The sequence below is a fragment of the Urocampus carinirostris genome, chromosome 16 (assembly GCF_059441175.1).
Source record: "Urocampus carinirostris isolate Australia breed hairy pipefish chromosome 16, RoL_Ucar_1.0, whole genome shotgun sequence".
Classification (NCBI taxonomy): domain Eukaryota; kingdom Metazoa; phylum Chordata; class Actinopteri; order Syngnathiformes; family Syngnathidae; genus Urocampus; species Urocampus carinirostris.
The window spans coordinates 8568201-8584549 of NC_142364.1; the positions used below are offsets into that span (position 1 = coordinate 8568201).

General features: G+C 39.5%; 1 protein-coding gene across 1 annotated transcript; it reads right to left on the bottom strand.

The window, feature by feature from the left end:
- Window positions 1-5504: 5504 nt before the first annotated feature.
- Window positions 5505-16109, bottom strand: LOC148350126 (glycolipid transfer protein-like). Its single transcript, XM_088319887.1, has 5 exons — window positions 15932-16109; window positions 14212-14270; window positions 14010-14143; window positions 12975-13125; window positions 5505-7825 (listed from the first exon to the last, which is right to left on the bottom strand). The coding sequence occupies exons 1-5, from the start codon at window positions 16032-16034 to the stop codon at window positions 7643-7645; spliced, it is 630 nt and encodes a 209-aa protein (XP_088176013.1). The 5' UTR covers window positions 16035-16109; the 3' UTR covers window positions 5505-7642.
- Window positions 16110-16349: the final 240 nt, after the last annotated feature.

A 16349-nucleotide genomic window follows, 5' to 3' on the forward strand; every position in this document is an offset into this window, starting at 1 on the left:
GCTTGGACGCCGGGCGTTTTTCATGCTATTTATCTGTCAGGACAGACCTGGGGGGGGAGGCCTTGCTGATAAACCAACCTGGAACACAGACTTTTCCTCTCCTCTCTTCTTTCTCGCCGACGATGAGGCCCGGATCCTGAGGGAAGTGGAACAGGAGCCGCTCGGACCTCCTGGGACATGCTTCGGATAAGGCGGCCTGCAGACGGAGGAGGCGGAGATGGAGAGTTGATCTGCTGGGATTAACGCAGGGGGAAATGAAAAGGAAGGGAAAGGTGATCCTAATCTTTTTCTCACAAGGATAAAAAAAATGAAATTGTCTTCTAATAAAGCTCTTAAGGTGACGGAGTTATAAGCAGAATACATGATTACGCAGTACAGTAAGATATGCTCAATTCTTTGTGTGACCTCAATTAAATGAAATGTCAACAAAAGTCACTACTTTTCCAAAAGACAACCTTTTTTAAGACGGTAGGTACTGATTAACACAAATGGCTATCAGTTCTGTATGAATTTTCACAATAATTTACCGTGTTATTACTAATTGTCAATACAATATGGTACGCAGGGTTGGGTAGGATTCCTTTACTGGATTACTTTTGGATTACTCCAATACCAAATATGCTAATAAAAGACAAAAGAAACTAAATATGAATAAAATGACTAAATTCTGTGCAGGCTTGGGGAGTAACGGAATACATGGAACGGCAAAAATGATGTTGGCAAGCGGTTTGGATTTATTTTCATTTTGTTTCTGTCGCATTTTATGTTAGTTTTGCCGGAGATCAAAGCCAGGAGAGAAAGCTTACCACGTGTTGTGAGTCATCATTTTATTCATATTTAGTTTCTTTTGTCTTTAATTAGCATATTTGGTATTGGAGTCATCCAAAAGTAATTGAAAGTAATCCAGTTCAAGTAACCCTACCCAACCCTGATGGTACGTTACTCCACTACTTAAAGCAGCGTTTTTCAACCAGTTGGCCAGGGCACACTCACGTGCCGTGAGACCTTGTCTAGTGTGCCACAAGGAACTTCACTAATTTTATCTTTGTGAAAAAGCATGCCGCTGTTCGGTATCTTTGATTTCGTCAGATCATCAGCCGAGTAACTAACATACATCCGTATCAGTAGATGGCAGTAGATTGCCATTTTTTCGTTCCTTTTATATACTTATAATATGCTCATGGGGTAGTGCGGGGAAAAACATTTGATAACTTATATAATTTTAAATAAAAATAGTTCAAATTTTAGTAGACACTCAAAATAGGGAGAAGAGATCACTGGGTTTTGAACTTAAAGAAAACAAGGAAAGAAACCTTCAAATGAGGAAGTCAAAAAGGCTGCACAGCCCTTTCTTTTTGTGATTTTTAGTTTTGCACAGATACAATCAATAATACAGCAAATAATGTAAAATGTCTTTTTTATTTTATTATTTTATAAAAAAAAGGAATATGGTAGTAAAAAAATCTAGTATTTTCGTTGTTTTTGAAAAACCAAAATTGCAAAATGACAGTAAAATATACACCAAAACGAATAATAACATGTATTTCCTCCTGAGCCACGATAACCGCAGAAGATAAAAAAAAAAACTATACTGTCATTTTAAGCAATATGATTATTTGAACTAAAAAAAATAACAAAAATAACAATAACATGAAACTAGTTATTGTGTGCTTTGAGATTTTTTCATGAAAAAAAAGTGTGCCTTGGCTCAAAAAACACTGACTTAAAGCATATCATGAAATCGAATGTCTTCTGTTTACTGCGCCTTCATACTCTGTTCACGATATCACATATAAATAACCCTTGATCCAACAAGACCATTAAAACAAGAGTCAAGTCACACTCATTTGTGATGCCCTTAATCACAGGATGTCCCAAAGGATTGCAGAGGATTAAAATGACACCATCCCCTGATCTTGAACCAACATGCGGGCAAGGAAAAAACTCAAAACCTCAACATGAGGAAAATGAGAAACTTCAAGAAGGGGGCCTCACAAGTGGTAATCCCTCTTCCAGGATGACCAAACTCGAACAGCTTTTTTCCATCTTCGCAACATTGCTAAAATTCACCCTATGCTGTCTCAGTGGGATACGGAGATTATAATTCATGCGTTTGTTACCTCCCGTCTCGATGACTGTAATACACTACTCTCCGGTCTCACAAAGTCCAAAATAAAGAGCCTTCAGCTGGTACAAAATGCTGCAGCGAGGCATTTAACTTAGACAAAAAAGTTTGATCACAGGACCCCGATTTTAGCTAACCTGCATTGGCCCCCTGTTATCTAAGATCTGATTTTTAAGGTTCTGTTGGTATTATACCAAATCATGCATGGACTTTGCTCTGAAAATGCAAGTCTCCTTGTGATCCCAAGAGCCAAGAAGAGATCCGCAGGTTCCTGAGCATTCTCCATTCGGGCCCCGGTGCTGTGGAATGCTCTGCCTTCTGAGATAATATCCACAACCTCAGTGGAATTGTTTAAATCTAGGCCTAAAACTTCTATTCTATAGCTTATGAATGAATTATATTTCACGTTGACAATATCTGTGTAGTAGATGTTATTGCACCATCTGTTGCAACCTGGTCATCCTGAAAGGATGATGACCTCATGTGCAGTCCCTTCTCAAGGTTTCTTCATTTTCATCTTGAGATTTTTTTGAGTTTTTCCTTGCCCTCGTGTAGGTTTTAGATCAGGGGATGGTGTCATAATAGTCTGTGGTTTGCAATAATCTGTGGTCTGTGCAGCCCTTAGAGACCCTTTGTGATTAAGGGCTATACTAATAAACATGACTTGACTCGTGTAGTGTGTCGTAAGTATTGAGTACAAAACCTGACCATTTTGGTGTATTTGATGCTGCAAGGGTTCAATCAGGCCTAATGTGGGATTAACTGGGGAGTAGGAGTTACAATAACCTAGTGTGTCAATATTAATAAAAAATATTTAAAAAGCATGCAAAAGGGAAGCAACAAATGTGAAAGACATTTGCAAAAATACACTTTCATTCCTTCTATCCATTTATGTATTCATGTTAGGCGCTGTTGAATTAAATATAGTGAGTTTATACTTAAAATAGACTGTTTTGTACGTATTTCTAATCCTGTAAAAAATAATTTAGAAATCCTGTTACGGTCGTGACGTCACTGGGGAAAAGGAATACATAAATACTAGCAAAGACTGACCTCTAGAGACTAAACTACAAACTGTTAATCCTTTAAAGAAATTAATATTAAAGATTTTAGGATGTAATTGTAAGAGAAGCGTTTCAAAAACAACATTATTTGAATATATTTTGTATATTGAAACATACATTATTCTCCATTTTTTTAATTACGTTGTCGTGTTTTAGTTTGTTTGTCAAACCTCACTCCAAAGCTTTTGTTTTTTTCATGAGAAAAAGGCATTTACTTACTTCAGTCGTTCACTGAAATCTTTGAAGGAATAATAAAATAAAAGTGAGGAAAAAAATCCATGTTTTGTATCTATTTTGAGCCATTTCATTCATTTTTCAAACGTTTTCGAGTTTGTTTCCTCCTTGATCTGCACTAACCAATTAGAACAGAGTATTGTCACGTGACGCGAGATGCATTCAAAAAGTCGGGCTTTTTCCCACCGCACTCAATTCAATTTCCTACATTAAGAATTTAACAACACCGAAGACTTTTAAAAATATGCAGTACGTAATACTATTAACGCTGATCTGAGCTGACTAAATAAAATAAGAAATATAATTATCATTTGTCAAGTCAAGTGACCCGTGAGGCGTTTACAAACACTCGGATATTTTAAATCCATTCTCAATTCAATTTCGTTTATCAATAATTTCAAAACAAAGCTCTTTGAAAATACACAGTCCCACCATTAAGATCAGAATACTGTCACGTGACCTGTGTGAGACACATTATTAAAAAACTTTGACACCGTACTAAATTCAATTTGATTTATTAGCCATTTTAAAATATTAGTATCTGTGCTGTCACGTGACCTGCGTGTGGTTGAAAACACTCGGAATTTCCGACACCGTACTAAATTCATTTTCCTTTACTGAGCTCCATAAAAAGATACAGTACATCATATTATTCGCGCTGACCAATGAGATGAGAGTATTGTCACATGACAGGTGAAGCATATTGACTCCGTACTCAATTCAATTGCATTTATTAAAAATGTCCAAAGGCCTTTAAAAATATAAATGCTCTTTTGAGGAGGGGGTAAACCAGCGAATGCTGTCGGGCCTCTCTGCTTACCCCTTGTTGTGCTATGGGCTTCATGTTCAGTGTCAGGTTGGGAAGAGCAAAGTGGAAAGAATGTAAGTATGTTCTTGACTCAAACCATGCGTGACCCAACGACGACACCATGACGGACGGAAGTAAACCGTAGTAAACAGTGAGTGAGGCCAGTAAACAGTAACAACAAAAAAGCTATAATATTCAAAAGCATTGGCAATGACTAGTCAAACGAATATAGTGGAGCTGTCGGACGTTGGCTCACCTTGTCAGAAACCACAAACAACGCTATTTGGAGAAACTGAGGATAGCATTAACAGAGCTAGCTAGCAACCAATACAGTCTTCCTCCTGACAATATTCATACATCCAAACAAATCGTCTAGACTGCCTTACTTCAGTCCACACGCTCTGTACCACTTTATTGTAAATGGAGTATCCCCATACACCTGTGCTGATTGAAAAGCTTATAAAAGTCTGGAGGCTTACGAGTTCTTCGTAGCTAGTTGGGTTACTGGTACGGGTTGGAGAAGCACCTCATTGTTGCAAAGGTAAGACACTAATGCTAGCTGTGTAAGCTAATGTTTTATCCATGGTGCCATAAAATCTTAAATAGACTGTAACCAAAACCTGCTCAAATTGTTTATAGTTTATATTTTAGCTACAGTAACTACATTGAGTGTATTTGGTGTGACCCGTGGATAATTTCCGATTCCCTGTAGAATCTCACCCCCTTCGTCAATCAATATTCCTTGAAAAACACATAATACAGACTACGATTGTGACACTCGTTCTGTCGGAAACGCAGTATTGGAAAAACAGAGCGCCCATGTTAAGGTGAGTGAGATTTTTCTGCAGGTGAAGTTAGCCTCAACACTCGTACCGACTTAAAACAAAATTGATCGGAAAGTATAACAAACCCTGTAAAAAAAAAAATCTCACTGCAAATCCTGGATTAATTTGAGGGCTGCGAGTCCTTCAGTGTTATTTGCAGATGAAATTTCAAATCGGGCTTAGAACCTTACCGGTTGGCACAGCAGTAAACCACCACTGTGAAAAGTGGTGGTTATATTCCTCTACCTTCGTTATAGATTTGTTTCAACTCAAATGCTTGTTCAAGTTCTGTCCGCTAGGGGGCTTCCTGCCGTCCGTCATGGCTGTCATTTTGCCGGGGAAGGCGACGTGACATCACTTGGAAAGGGTCAATATAGATGATCATTAGATGTACAGTTAGAGAATAACATCCAAAACGGTGCTGTTATAAAAAATATATGCACAAAAACAACTTTTAAGAAATTTCTTGTATTTTTTTTAAATATCTGGTAAATACATTTTTTTAATTTTACAAAATTAACTATTGGTCCAGGGCACCACTTGTATTAATTTGATTGATATTCGATATCACTTGACATCAGGCCTACACCTTAAAAATGGTAAATGTTCTGCATTTCTATAGCTAAATCAATGAAGACCTCCCAAAGCACTTTACAATGTGCTTCACACTTACCCATTCACACTCACACACCAATAGGGAGTCAGCCATGCAAGGCGCCTACCTACTTATTGGGGTCATTAGGGATTCAGTGTCTTGCCCAAGGACACTTCAACATACAACACGGAGGAGCCGGGAATTGAACCTGCGACCCCTTGATCCTGAGGCGAGCGCTCTACCCCTAGTTAATGCCGCGTCTTCTGAGAAGAAAGCTGGCATGTGCGGAAAATATTTCTCTATTAGGGTCAGTTGCATCTCTTTACCACTAGGATCGTACGGGCACCATTCCTGTGGTGTCTCTTGGGCAAATACAGCCTGGTGGCATTATTTGAAAACTATAACATGAATACATTATGAGGAATTAAAATTTTTTTAAATTAAATTAAAAAACCCATACAATTGTGACTTACAAGGTTCCGATCTGACGCCAGCAGTTAGATAAATGTTAATCTGCAAATGATAGTAGTAAGAATAATAAAAATAATAAATCTAATAATATTAAGACGCAGAACTCACTCTTATCAAGTGTAAGGCTGTTACCGTAAATTCCAGACTACACACCAAACCTGATTAAAAATGGTATGCTCAAATTTCAAGGAAGAAACTCAAGTTCGTTTTTGTACAAACCGTAAAGAATTTTGAGTCACAGGCTTAAACAGCCATATGAATAAACTCCTTAAAGTCTATTTCTTACATTTTAAAGAATCAGCGGGGAAATGTTTAGTAAGGAAAAGTAACACATCAAGACTGGCTGTGTATGCAGCTGTCAATCTTAATCCATTTGCAGTAAGTGTTAATTGGCGTTAACATACCGTAAATTCCGGAGTATAAGCCGCTACTTTTTCCTCTAACTTTCAACCCTGCGGCTTTTTCAGTGATGCGGCTAATTTATGTCATTTTTCTAACGGCCGCTAGCGGCGCTCGAGTGTTGCTATCATTAACTGCCCTGTCAAAGCTATATCATTATTATTAAAGCTTTGAAAACTCTCTCGGTGTACTGTCTTTCTTTGTAAATATGTGTAATCCATGTATTATATGTATTTGCAACTGTATATTTTTGTATTTATTTTAGACACTTATTCTGATATGTTTTGCACGTGTGAACGAAAAGTGAGGGGACCCGGACTCTGCAGGTCTGCATCGAACCTTAAGTAACGGTATCATTTTCCGTTCATTTTGCCGGCTGTGATTTTTGAACTGTGGACTTTAATGAAGGACATTTAGTTTCAATCACGGGACTCGAAGTCGGGTTTGGGTTAATTTTGTGTTTGTGTTACATTTTTATATGCGGGCGCATGCGGCTTATATACAGGTGCGGCTTGTGTATGTACAAAATCGGTTTTCCTCTTAAAATGTGGTGGGTGCGGCTTATAATCAGGTGAGCTCTATAGTCCGGAATTTACGGTATATGTAGCAGCACGACAAAAACATTCTCAACATAAAAGTGAATGCACTAAACTGACTAAAACTTAGTAGCCTGTACAAGAATAAGTCGGATTGTATTGTAAGCTGCTGTGTTTCAAATGCAGGAAAAAAGTAGTGTCTTGTAGTCCAGAATTTACGGTAAATACAGCACCTAGCGAAAGTATTAGCCCGCTCAAGAACTTTTAGCCATATTGCCAAATTTCAGGCTTAAACTTAGTAGCTAAAAAACTGAAAATATGTGAGACAATTGTGTATTTACAAAAAAAAGGAAGAAAAGTAGGTGTTGCAAAAGTATTGCCCCCTGTCCTCTCAGACTCCAGAAGTTCCCGGATGACATCCGAATGATCCAATGCCGACCTAAATGACGTTTCCCGGAGCAACATGTCGAAAAGTTGTTTAAGGGGCCAATACTTTTGCAAGGCACTGAAGCTCATCAAACGTGAAAGAAATTTTTAAAAAATCCACATGTATAGTATGCAAATGAGCCCGTGAAATCCTCCGATATCAAACTGTATAGTCCAGCTCGGCGTTAAGCCTCAGGTACATGTTGTAAATGGCGTCGACGGTCGTGGCGTAGTTGAGCAGAAAGTGTCGTAACTTTTCCAAACATTCTTCCTCTTTCACTTCTTCCCCTTTCGAAAGAGCCTTGAGGAAGTTGGACCGGTACGGAGCCGCGTACAGCATCGTCTGCAAGGCAAGTAGAGCAAACGGTTCGATTTTTGGAAGAAATCGGAGGCAAACTATGGAGCAGGGGCCCTCAAATACAAATCTTAAAGGGCCCACAATTGTTTTTTTTTCCAAACAAGCAGGCGTCCATTTTTTATGACTGTCAAGTGCAAGGCAAGTTAACAGGGGTAAAGTCGGTTCTCTTTTGTCAAACACAAAATTCGGCATTTGTAACCAACAACTAGTCACCGACATTTGAAGCGATGAGTCGAATACAGACTGGCGACCATTCGACTTAAGAAAAACGGAAGATTCAAACGTTTTTTTTCAGGATTTGGAAAAATATCCGGACATTGCTGTAAGTTTGATTTTGTATTGTCTGCACCTTTTCGAGTACAGGACATTACAGTAGTGCTTTTTTCCGCCACTACCAGCGTGTGGCGCTGTGAGAGCTCACCCAGAATCCACCCGAAGAAGAAATCCGCTTCCTGTTCCTAGTTCGTGTGTAAACATTCTATATTGTATGTCCAGCGCGATAAGAACTTTGACATGTTAATTGTTTAATATCTCGGGCATCCATTCAATATGGTCGGTGTAAAGAGTAAAGAAGAAGCAAGTCGTTTCTTTTGAAATGAAAGTGAAATAAGAAAGCTTGATGCGGTTGAGAAAATGGTCTGAACGCTTTTTTTCGGCCACTTTTTACTACAGAGGAGGACCTTTTGAAGCTCATCTTCCAAAAGAAATGTAACTTTATCTTTATAGTCAAGTCAAGTCATGTATATTTGCGATGTCCTTAATCACAAGGAGTCTCAAAGGTCTGCACAGACCACAGAATGTCAACGCCTAATGTGTAGCTTTGTTTTTTAGTACTATGCTTTATCATTCAACCTGCTTTGTAACGTTATAGAGCAATGGTTCCCAAACTTTTGTAGGCTGGGGCCCCCTTGGCTCCTCAGTGTATTACAAGCGACCCCCAAGCCAACATTTCACTTGTTGACTTGCATATATAAAAAGTGTTACCTCTAATCGATAATGCAGTTTTGGCGTTGGACATTATTAGACATTCTTAGCTAGAGTCACAGCATCGGTTATTTCTTTGTGCCTTGGCAAACTTTTTTCGTATGGCGTGAAGGGCGAAAATGCCGCTTTGATGGAGGTTTGTTCACCTCCCAGTCCACTTGTAGATGCACCTTCTTCGTATTCTTTTTGACATGCCGTGTATTTTAGTATGTGATCATTTTTAAGGTGCAGGTACAAATGACTTGTGTTTCCTCTGGACCTAGAGACTACGCCAATGTAAATTTTGCAACGGGTGTTTTCTTCTGTTCCACGTCTGCTTCGTCAAAACCAAAATAGGTCCAAACAAGTGACGTACCCCCCTTCTTCAGCGCAAGCTTCGTTTCCTTCTCGTTTCTTGACTCTGGGACGATGTTTACGGAGTCCGCCATGGCACTCAATGAGCTCACACCATGGGTGTGGCATAGTGTGACGCTTGCAAACTTTGAATCGCGTTTATTGGCTTGTGCTATTATTAAAACATGACTCTGATTGGTCGGCGCTTTTAAAACTCTAACAGTAACAATTGTGTTTGGCCAAAACTCCATCACTCACTACAAAACCTTGAAAAACCCGCAGTGCTTTGTGGTTTCACAACCGCACTACGTTCAAACTTCTGACTGCCACCCCCCTACTGCCCCCCTACCACCTTCTTCCTCACCGCTCCCCCAGACCTTTCCAACGGTACCGCCTACTTTGGGAACCACTGTTTTAGAGCATATTATGTTATGAAATGTTTATTTTTTTTAGTACAAAAGAATACAGGTTACTTATACAAGCCTTAAACCTACTTATATAAACCTTAAACATACAAAATAAAGCACTGAAGCAACTTACGAACAAATTCAACCTACAAACGATCGTCCAGAATGTAGGTAGGGTAGCGTCTGTTATCGAATAATGATGAATTTTGTTCTTAAATTTAGCATGAAATGGATTTCATTATGTAGCAAATGATAATAAACACAAGGTAAATGGGTACAGTGAAAAATTCATTTTTATTATACATACAGCAAATTTGTACAAAAATTAAATAAAAATACCCCATCTAAAATCAATTAGTTCTCGGACAGATATTCTCTTCGAATGTTGGTGTCTCACTGAGTTACTGCCATTATACGCAAGGTCTCCTTGGCAAATTTTGCAAGTAGTGTTTTTTATCGGCTCTATCCTAGCTAAAGTGCTCCGAAACTTCACAAGTTCTGGTACATGTTCTAGAAGTTGACGCTGTCATTTCTGTACGTTTGAGACACTCGAGCGCCATCGGCAAAGATTATACGCATGTAGAGATGACTCTTGTTGGAAAAACACGTCTGGCAACAATAGTTGACATAGATCTCTTGCAACAAATACACCCCCACTCCCTTTTTCAGCCAGAGACTGTCAAAACAGAAGGAACAAGATCCACAAGACCTTTTCTTTTTCCTTTTACATATTTTTGTTTCCTCGTGGATTATTGGATAACCTTAGACGCCTGACAAACTGACTGACTTACGCCTGCTATGGACACTTCTATTCCAAAGCTTATGATTGATGCCCACCTCATATTCTGTATTGTCCTTTCTTTTTCTTACTGCCTGCCTGGTGGTGATGCAAAGGAGAAGGACGATTTGAGATGAGTCAGCGGACCAGCGTTTGACCTGAAGCATGTGAACGCTTGCATGGACCAGCTGGCAGAGATGGGAAGCTGCGTCGTGGCCGTCATAGACTTTCTGGACTAAACAAGTCAGGCTACAAGCTGGGGGCGTCGCTGCTGTCATGCACTTTCCAGACTAATTTTCAACATGTTACCTAGTGTTTACGATGTTTGTGTACTGTAATGCTAGATATAATTCACCCTGGTCATCCTGAAAGGGGGATACCACTTGTGAGGTCCCTTCTCAAGGTTTCTCTTTTTCCTCACGCTGAAGTTTTGAGTTGTTCCTTGCCCGCATGTTGGTTTGAGATCAGGTAATTGTGTCATCGTAATCCTGTGCAGTCCTTTGAGACATTTTTGTGATTAAGGGCTATATAAATAAATTTGACTTGACTTGACATAGCCACAACCGCGTCTCGATGAGCGTAACCAGGCCCGTTTCCAGACGGCAGTGTCCCCACGTCATGGACATTTTTAAAAGAAATTTAGACAAGTTAAACACTAAAAATGTGCTCACAGACAAAAACGTTATTTTTGGGCTCCAGGAAATGACCAGACTCTAGTCAAGTTTATTTGTGACGCCCTTAATCACAAGGAGTCTCAAAGGGCTGCACAGACCACAGATTATTGCAAACCACAGACTATTATGACACCATCCCCTGATCTAAAACCTACATGAGGACAAGGAAAAACTCAAAAACCTCAACATGAGGAAAATCAAGAAACCTTGGGAATGGACGACACATGAGGTCATCCTCCTTCCAGGATGACCAGGCTGCAATGGATGTCGCAATAACAAATAATACACAGATATTGTCAACGTGAAATATAGGTCATTCATGAGCTATAGAATAGAAGAGTGTATTAAGCCTAGAGTTAAACAGTTCTACTGAGGTTGCAGATGGAATCTCAGTGGGCAGAGCATTCCACAGCACTAGGGCCCGAATGGAGAACTCACTTGACCTTCTGGATTTCCTCTTGGCTCTTAGGATCACTAGTAGACCAGCTTTTTCTGAGCAAAGGCTCCGATCAGGAAGATAGGGGGAAATTCAATTCCATGTCCTCTCTCCAAATGGATAAAAATTCAAATCACTAAAGTGTTGGCTTGTACTCAAGAGATTTTGGTTTTTCTCTATGTGCTGTGTCAAGATCCACACTGAAGATTATTTCGTATCTGAATAAAATTGGTCTCCATTTGGCATCTAGAGAACTTTATTTTGTTAAATCTCCAGTACCATAGCAGGAACACACGCAGCAGGCTCAAGGGACATGATTCCGGCAGTCAGTGACGTCACCAGACATTTAAAAGCATGCGCCACAGGCCGCCTGGCTCTCTTTTTCTTAAACTGGCGGGCAAGCGAGCCATCAGCTCTCCCTTTTGCCCCCTATCACTCGTTGCTGCTGACTAAGAAGCATGCGATAATACTAAAGAGAGTTTCAAACTAGGAAGCCACTCGTGTTACCCCTCCCCCATCAAATGTAACAAAAAAGGGAAAAAAAAAATAAATGCTGCCGTCTCGGTGCTCTAGTCACAATTAATTTGAACACGCCATAGTAAAACTGAACATTTGCTTTGTTGATTCATCTTAGCATCCAATCCATTATATCTCAATCGCTGCAGAACCCCCTCCTCTTTCCAACATGTTACCGTTTACAATTAGAAAGGTGAGTTTGTCTTGATGTTTTCTTTGTTTATTGATTCCATGCGTAAATAAACCGTAGTTTGTCAGATTGCCAACATGTGCATCTGTTTTGTCTACATTTTTTCCCAGATCAATAAATCTTATCAAAATCAATCAACCGCAAAATTAATCATTTAAAAGTAAAATGAAAAACATGTATGGAGGATTTGCCCTTCGGAATTGACTAAAGGTTTGACATAGAGACTGATAAAACTTCTTGTAGTAGACCTCTGGCGCACTGTGCTGGTTAATTTGGTAGCTGCGAAGGGTAGAGATGGCCATCCCACAAGTCAAATCTAACACTAAATAAAGTAAAATTAAGCAATTCCCTTACATCAGTGAGTTCGATTATCCATTTTTATCAACAATTGTAAAGTATACTTAAACGTATTTGCTCAAAAGTGTGTATTTCTAATCAGTTGGCCCTTTTTGGCATCTCCTAGTTTTCCTGTCTTTGTTTAAAAGTGTACTGTTCCATGGAGGGGTGGTAAATTCTCTTTGTCTCAGTACTTTTCCACCCTTGTGACTTCAATAAAACACAGAGGCAGAAGGGGAGAGGGTCAGAAAGAGTTGGGCTAGCGAGCTGAAAGCAGGTAAAATCGCTTGCTCCTCTGACCTTCTTTCTTTCTCCAATTGCAGTTGTTAAGAAAACTCAAAAAGTCTTTGCCTGAATTTCCTTCACGATTAGCCAATATTTTTTTAGCTCTCCCACACGTAAGTGGTCGTTTTAGACCCAACAACAATGTCAACTAATATTTACAGCCATACTCAGATGAGGTTTTTTTTATCCACTTACTGTAAAAATCTTCTGCACAAACCACCCGTGGTATCGCTTGAGCGCCTGCTCGTAGGCTTTGGTGATGTTCACCCGTATGAGGTTGGGGTTGTCCAGGTCTCGCTCGCCGTCTACTAAACTCTGCATCAAGATTTGGATGAAACGGAGACCCCTGCAAACACAACAGACTCCGGGTTACAGGGTTCCTACCTTGTGGGATTTTTAGGAGATGTGGATTTTTTGGGGGGAAAATAGTATTGCAGAATGGAAAAAGAATTTTCTGATTTAGAATATTTTTTACGAGAAGCAATTGGATGATAGTGGTTTTTAGAATAATATCCCGTAAAAAAAACTGCAAACAAGAAAGTAGTAGATAAGTACAATACCAATCATCGTTTTAGTGGAAATCAACTTTTTCAATACAAAAATGAACATTGATGATTTTTTTTTTATTTTGACAGTTGTAATAGTAGTTAGTAGGTTTCTTTTAACTGGCATGGTAAACTATGGAAGATTCTTAGTATTTGGTAGCTTTTGCATCACTTAGCCATAGGGAGAAGAAAACATGAAACGAGAACTCCCACGACCAAGAAATATGGCCGGAACTAATCGACAATCAAGCCAATTCTTAAGAATAGAGTTTTAAGTTTGATCAACCGGCTCCTCCCCCCTCTGCATCCACCCAGAAACTCCAATGTGCCAGCTCAAGTCAAGTCGCACCAAAGGTTGTTATAATGCCATTTTTCTTTATGAATATTTTTTTATTATATCATTTCACGTAACTTATGTACTGCTTTCAATATACCATTTTGTTACTTATGTTTAATACGTACAGTACATACTGTACAACTTTAATGTTTTACCTTATAAACAAAATTCATTAGATAAAGCAATGGGGTTCTATCCCACAGCTATACAACAATTTTACCCGGCGATCCCTAAATCAGAACAGAATAGTGTCATATGCTGGGGTTCGACCGAGTTTGCTTTTTAATCACTACATTAAAAAGTGTTTTTAGCGCTTTTCCGTACCTAATGTAATGGCCGCCATCTCACCTCTTGAGCCACATAAGGGCCAGCGTGGCCCCGGTCCGTGGCCACTCGGCCCCCAGGTCTTGCTTCTCGGCCTCCAAGATCTGCTGCAGGGTGGCGTATCGCTGGGGGTCCTTCGAGTACACTTCTTTAATTTTCTGAGTTTGCAAATTGACACGATTAAAAGTACTATTCGTAATATTCGCACGCCCGTTCAGTTGCTCACCGTGATGTTACCGGAAAGGTCTGACTTGATGGGCAAGAAGACTTTGGAGCCCAAACAGTCTGGAGGACAAAAGGGACGTTCAAGTAGATTGTCAAGAACTGATAAATGGATCCTTACTCAACCCTCGTGTTTTCCTCGGATCAATATGACCCACCCGACTTTGTGTTGTTAAAAACTCAGAAAATAATCCCCTAAATCAGGGGTGTCATTTTAGCTTGGGGACCACATGGTAGAAAAAATATTTTCACAGGGGCCACACTGTGAAAATGTGTGTGTGGAAGAGAGAAAGGGAGAGAGAGAAAAAGAGTTGGGAAAAGAAAGGGGGGGAAGGAAAGAACGAAGAGAGAGAAACAAAGAGAAAAACAGAGATAACATGAGAGAGAGAAAAAAAGGAGAGAAAGAAAGACAGGGAGACAGAGAAAGAGAAAATAGAAAAAAGAAGGGACAGAAAGAGAGAGAAATCGAGTGAGAAAAGAAAAGAAGAGAGCAAATGAGAAAAAGAGAAGGGCAGAAAGAAAAAAAGAGGAGGGAGGGAGGAAGGAAGAGTGAGAGAAAACAGTAGAGAAAGGGAACATAAAAAAGAGAAAAAAGAGAAAGACGGTGAGAGACAAAGAAAAAACAGGAAGAAAGAAAAAGGATAAAAAAAGACAAAAAGAGAGAGTACAAGAAAGAGAAAATGAAAAAAGAAAGGAGAAAAAGACAGAACAAACGAGAGTAACAAAGAGAAAAGACTGAGAAAAAAGTGAAGAGAAAAACAGATAACATGAGAGAAAATGAGAGAAAGAAAGACAGCGAGACAGAGAAAGACAAATAGAAAGAAAGAAAAGGGATAGAAAGAGAGAAATCGAGTCAATAAAAGAGAAGAGAGCAAATGAGAAAAAGAGAAAGTCAGAAAGAAAAAAAGAGGAGTGAGGGTAGAAGAGTGAGGAGAGAGAGGAGGAAGAAAAAAGAGCAAGAGAAAAAAGTCAAGAAAGAGAACATGACAATCAGAAAGACAGAGAGAGACAGAGAAAGAGAAAAAGGATAGAGAGGATAAGAAAGATAACATGAAAAAAAGAGGGAAAGAAAGACAGAACAAGAGAAAAACAGGAGGGAGGAAGAGAGAGAGAGTGAAACAGAAGAGGGAAAGAGAGGAGGGAGGGATGGATGAAACAGGAGTGAGATAAAAAGCAGAGAAAGATATATAACATGAGAAAGACGGGAAAAGTGAGGGAGAGAGAGAGAGAGAAAATAGAAGGGGAATGAGGAAGAGAAGAGAAAAGGAGATGGGAGAAAAAACAAGAGAAAGAAAGAGGGAGAAAGAGAAAAAGACAAATAAAGAGAGCGAATAACAAAGAAAAAGAGGAAAAATTGAAAGAGTGAAAGGGGCCATGAGAAAAAGAGAAAGAGAGACAGAAAGAGACAGAGAGAGAGAAATATTGTTTCATTCGCATTACATTCCTGCTTACATTTTTCAGCAGGTAATTAGTAACTAACTGAATACATTCTTAAAGTAACCCTCTCAATTCGCACACAACGAAATGTGCTTTTTTCTAAAACTAAATATAAAAGTGGGATAGTTTGTTCATCTCGGAGGTTTGATTTCATACAAGTCTTCAATTGCAATAATCAGGTGTCAAAAACTGCACACCTGTGTCACGTGACCGGGACGATCGATGATGTCATCACCAAAACGCGTTTGTCGTGTTCGAAAAAGTGGGACTTTGAAGTCTTTGCTCACCGAAAAAAGACGGAAGATGCGATACCGCCTCCAAGAAGTCTTTCGTATTGACGGCGCCGTCCGTGGGCAGCTCGGCGAAACAGTTGTCAAGGAGCAGCGACATTTTGTTCGTCTTTCTTGTTCTTTCTCCCTCCTTTCGGGCGCTCTCCGCCCGGCCGACTCAACCCGGAAGTAGCCCCCCCTCCTCTTTTTCGATTAGGAGGCGGTTCGTCGTCTCAGGTTTTTTTTCTTTCCTTTTAAAAAGTCGTTTTTGAGGAATTTAAATTAGACTAAAGTAATTTTATATACACCCCCCCCCCCGCGACCCTACTGAGGATAAGCAGTGCAGATAATTAATGAATGAATAATTTTCTATCCCATTGAAAATACAGCGACTCTTGTGGCTATAACGGTAAAAGTTGTGCTTGATTTGTCGCAT

Coding starts and splice junctions, on each gene's coding strand:
- LOC148350126 (XM_088319887.1), bottom strand. CDS start 16,034: ATGTCGCTGCTCCTTGACAACTGTTTCGCCGAGCTGCCCACGGACGGC. Junction 13,126..14,009: donor GCCCTTATGTGGCTCAAGAG/GTGAGATGGCGG, acceptor TTGTGTTTGCAG/GGGTCTCCGTTTCATCCAAA. Junction 7,826..12,974: donor TTGTGCAGAAGATTTTTACA/GTAAGTGGATAA, acceptor CTTGCCTTGCAG/ACGATGCTGTACGCGGCTCC.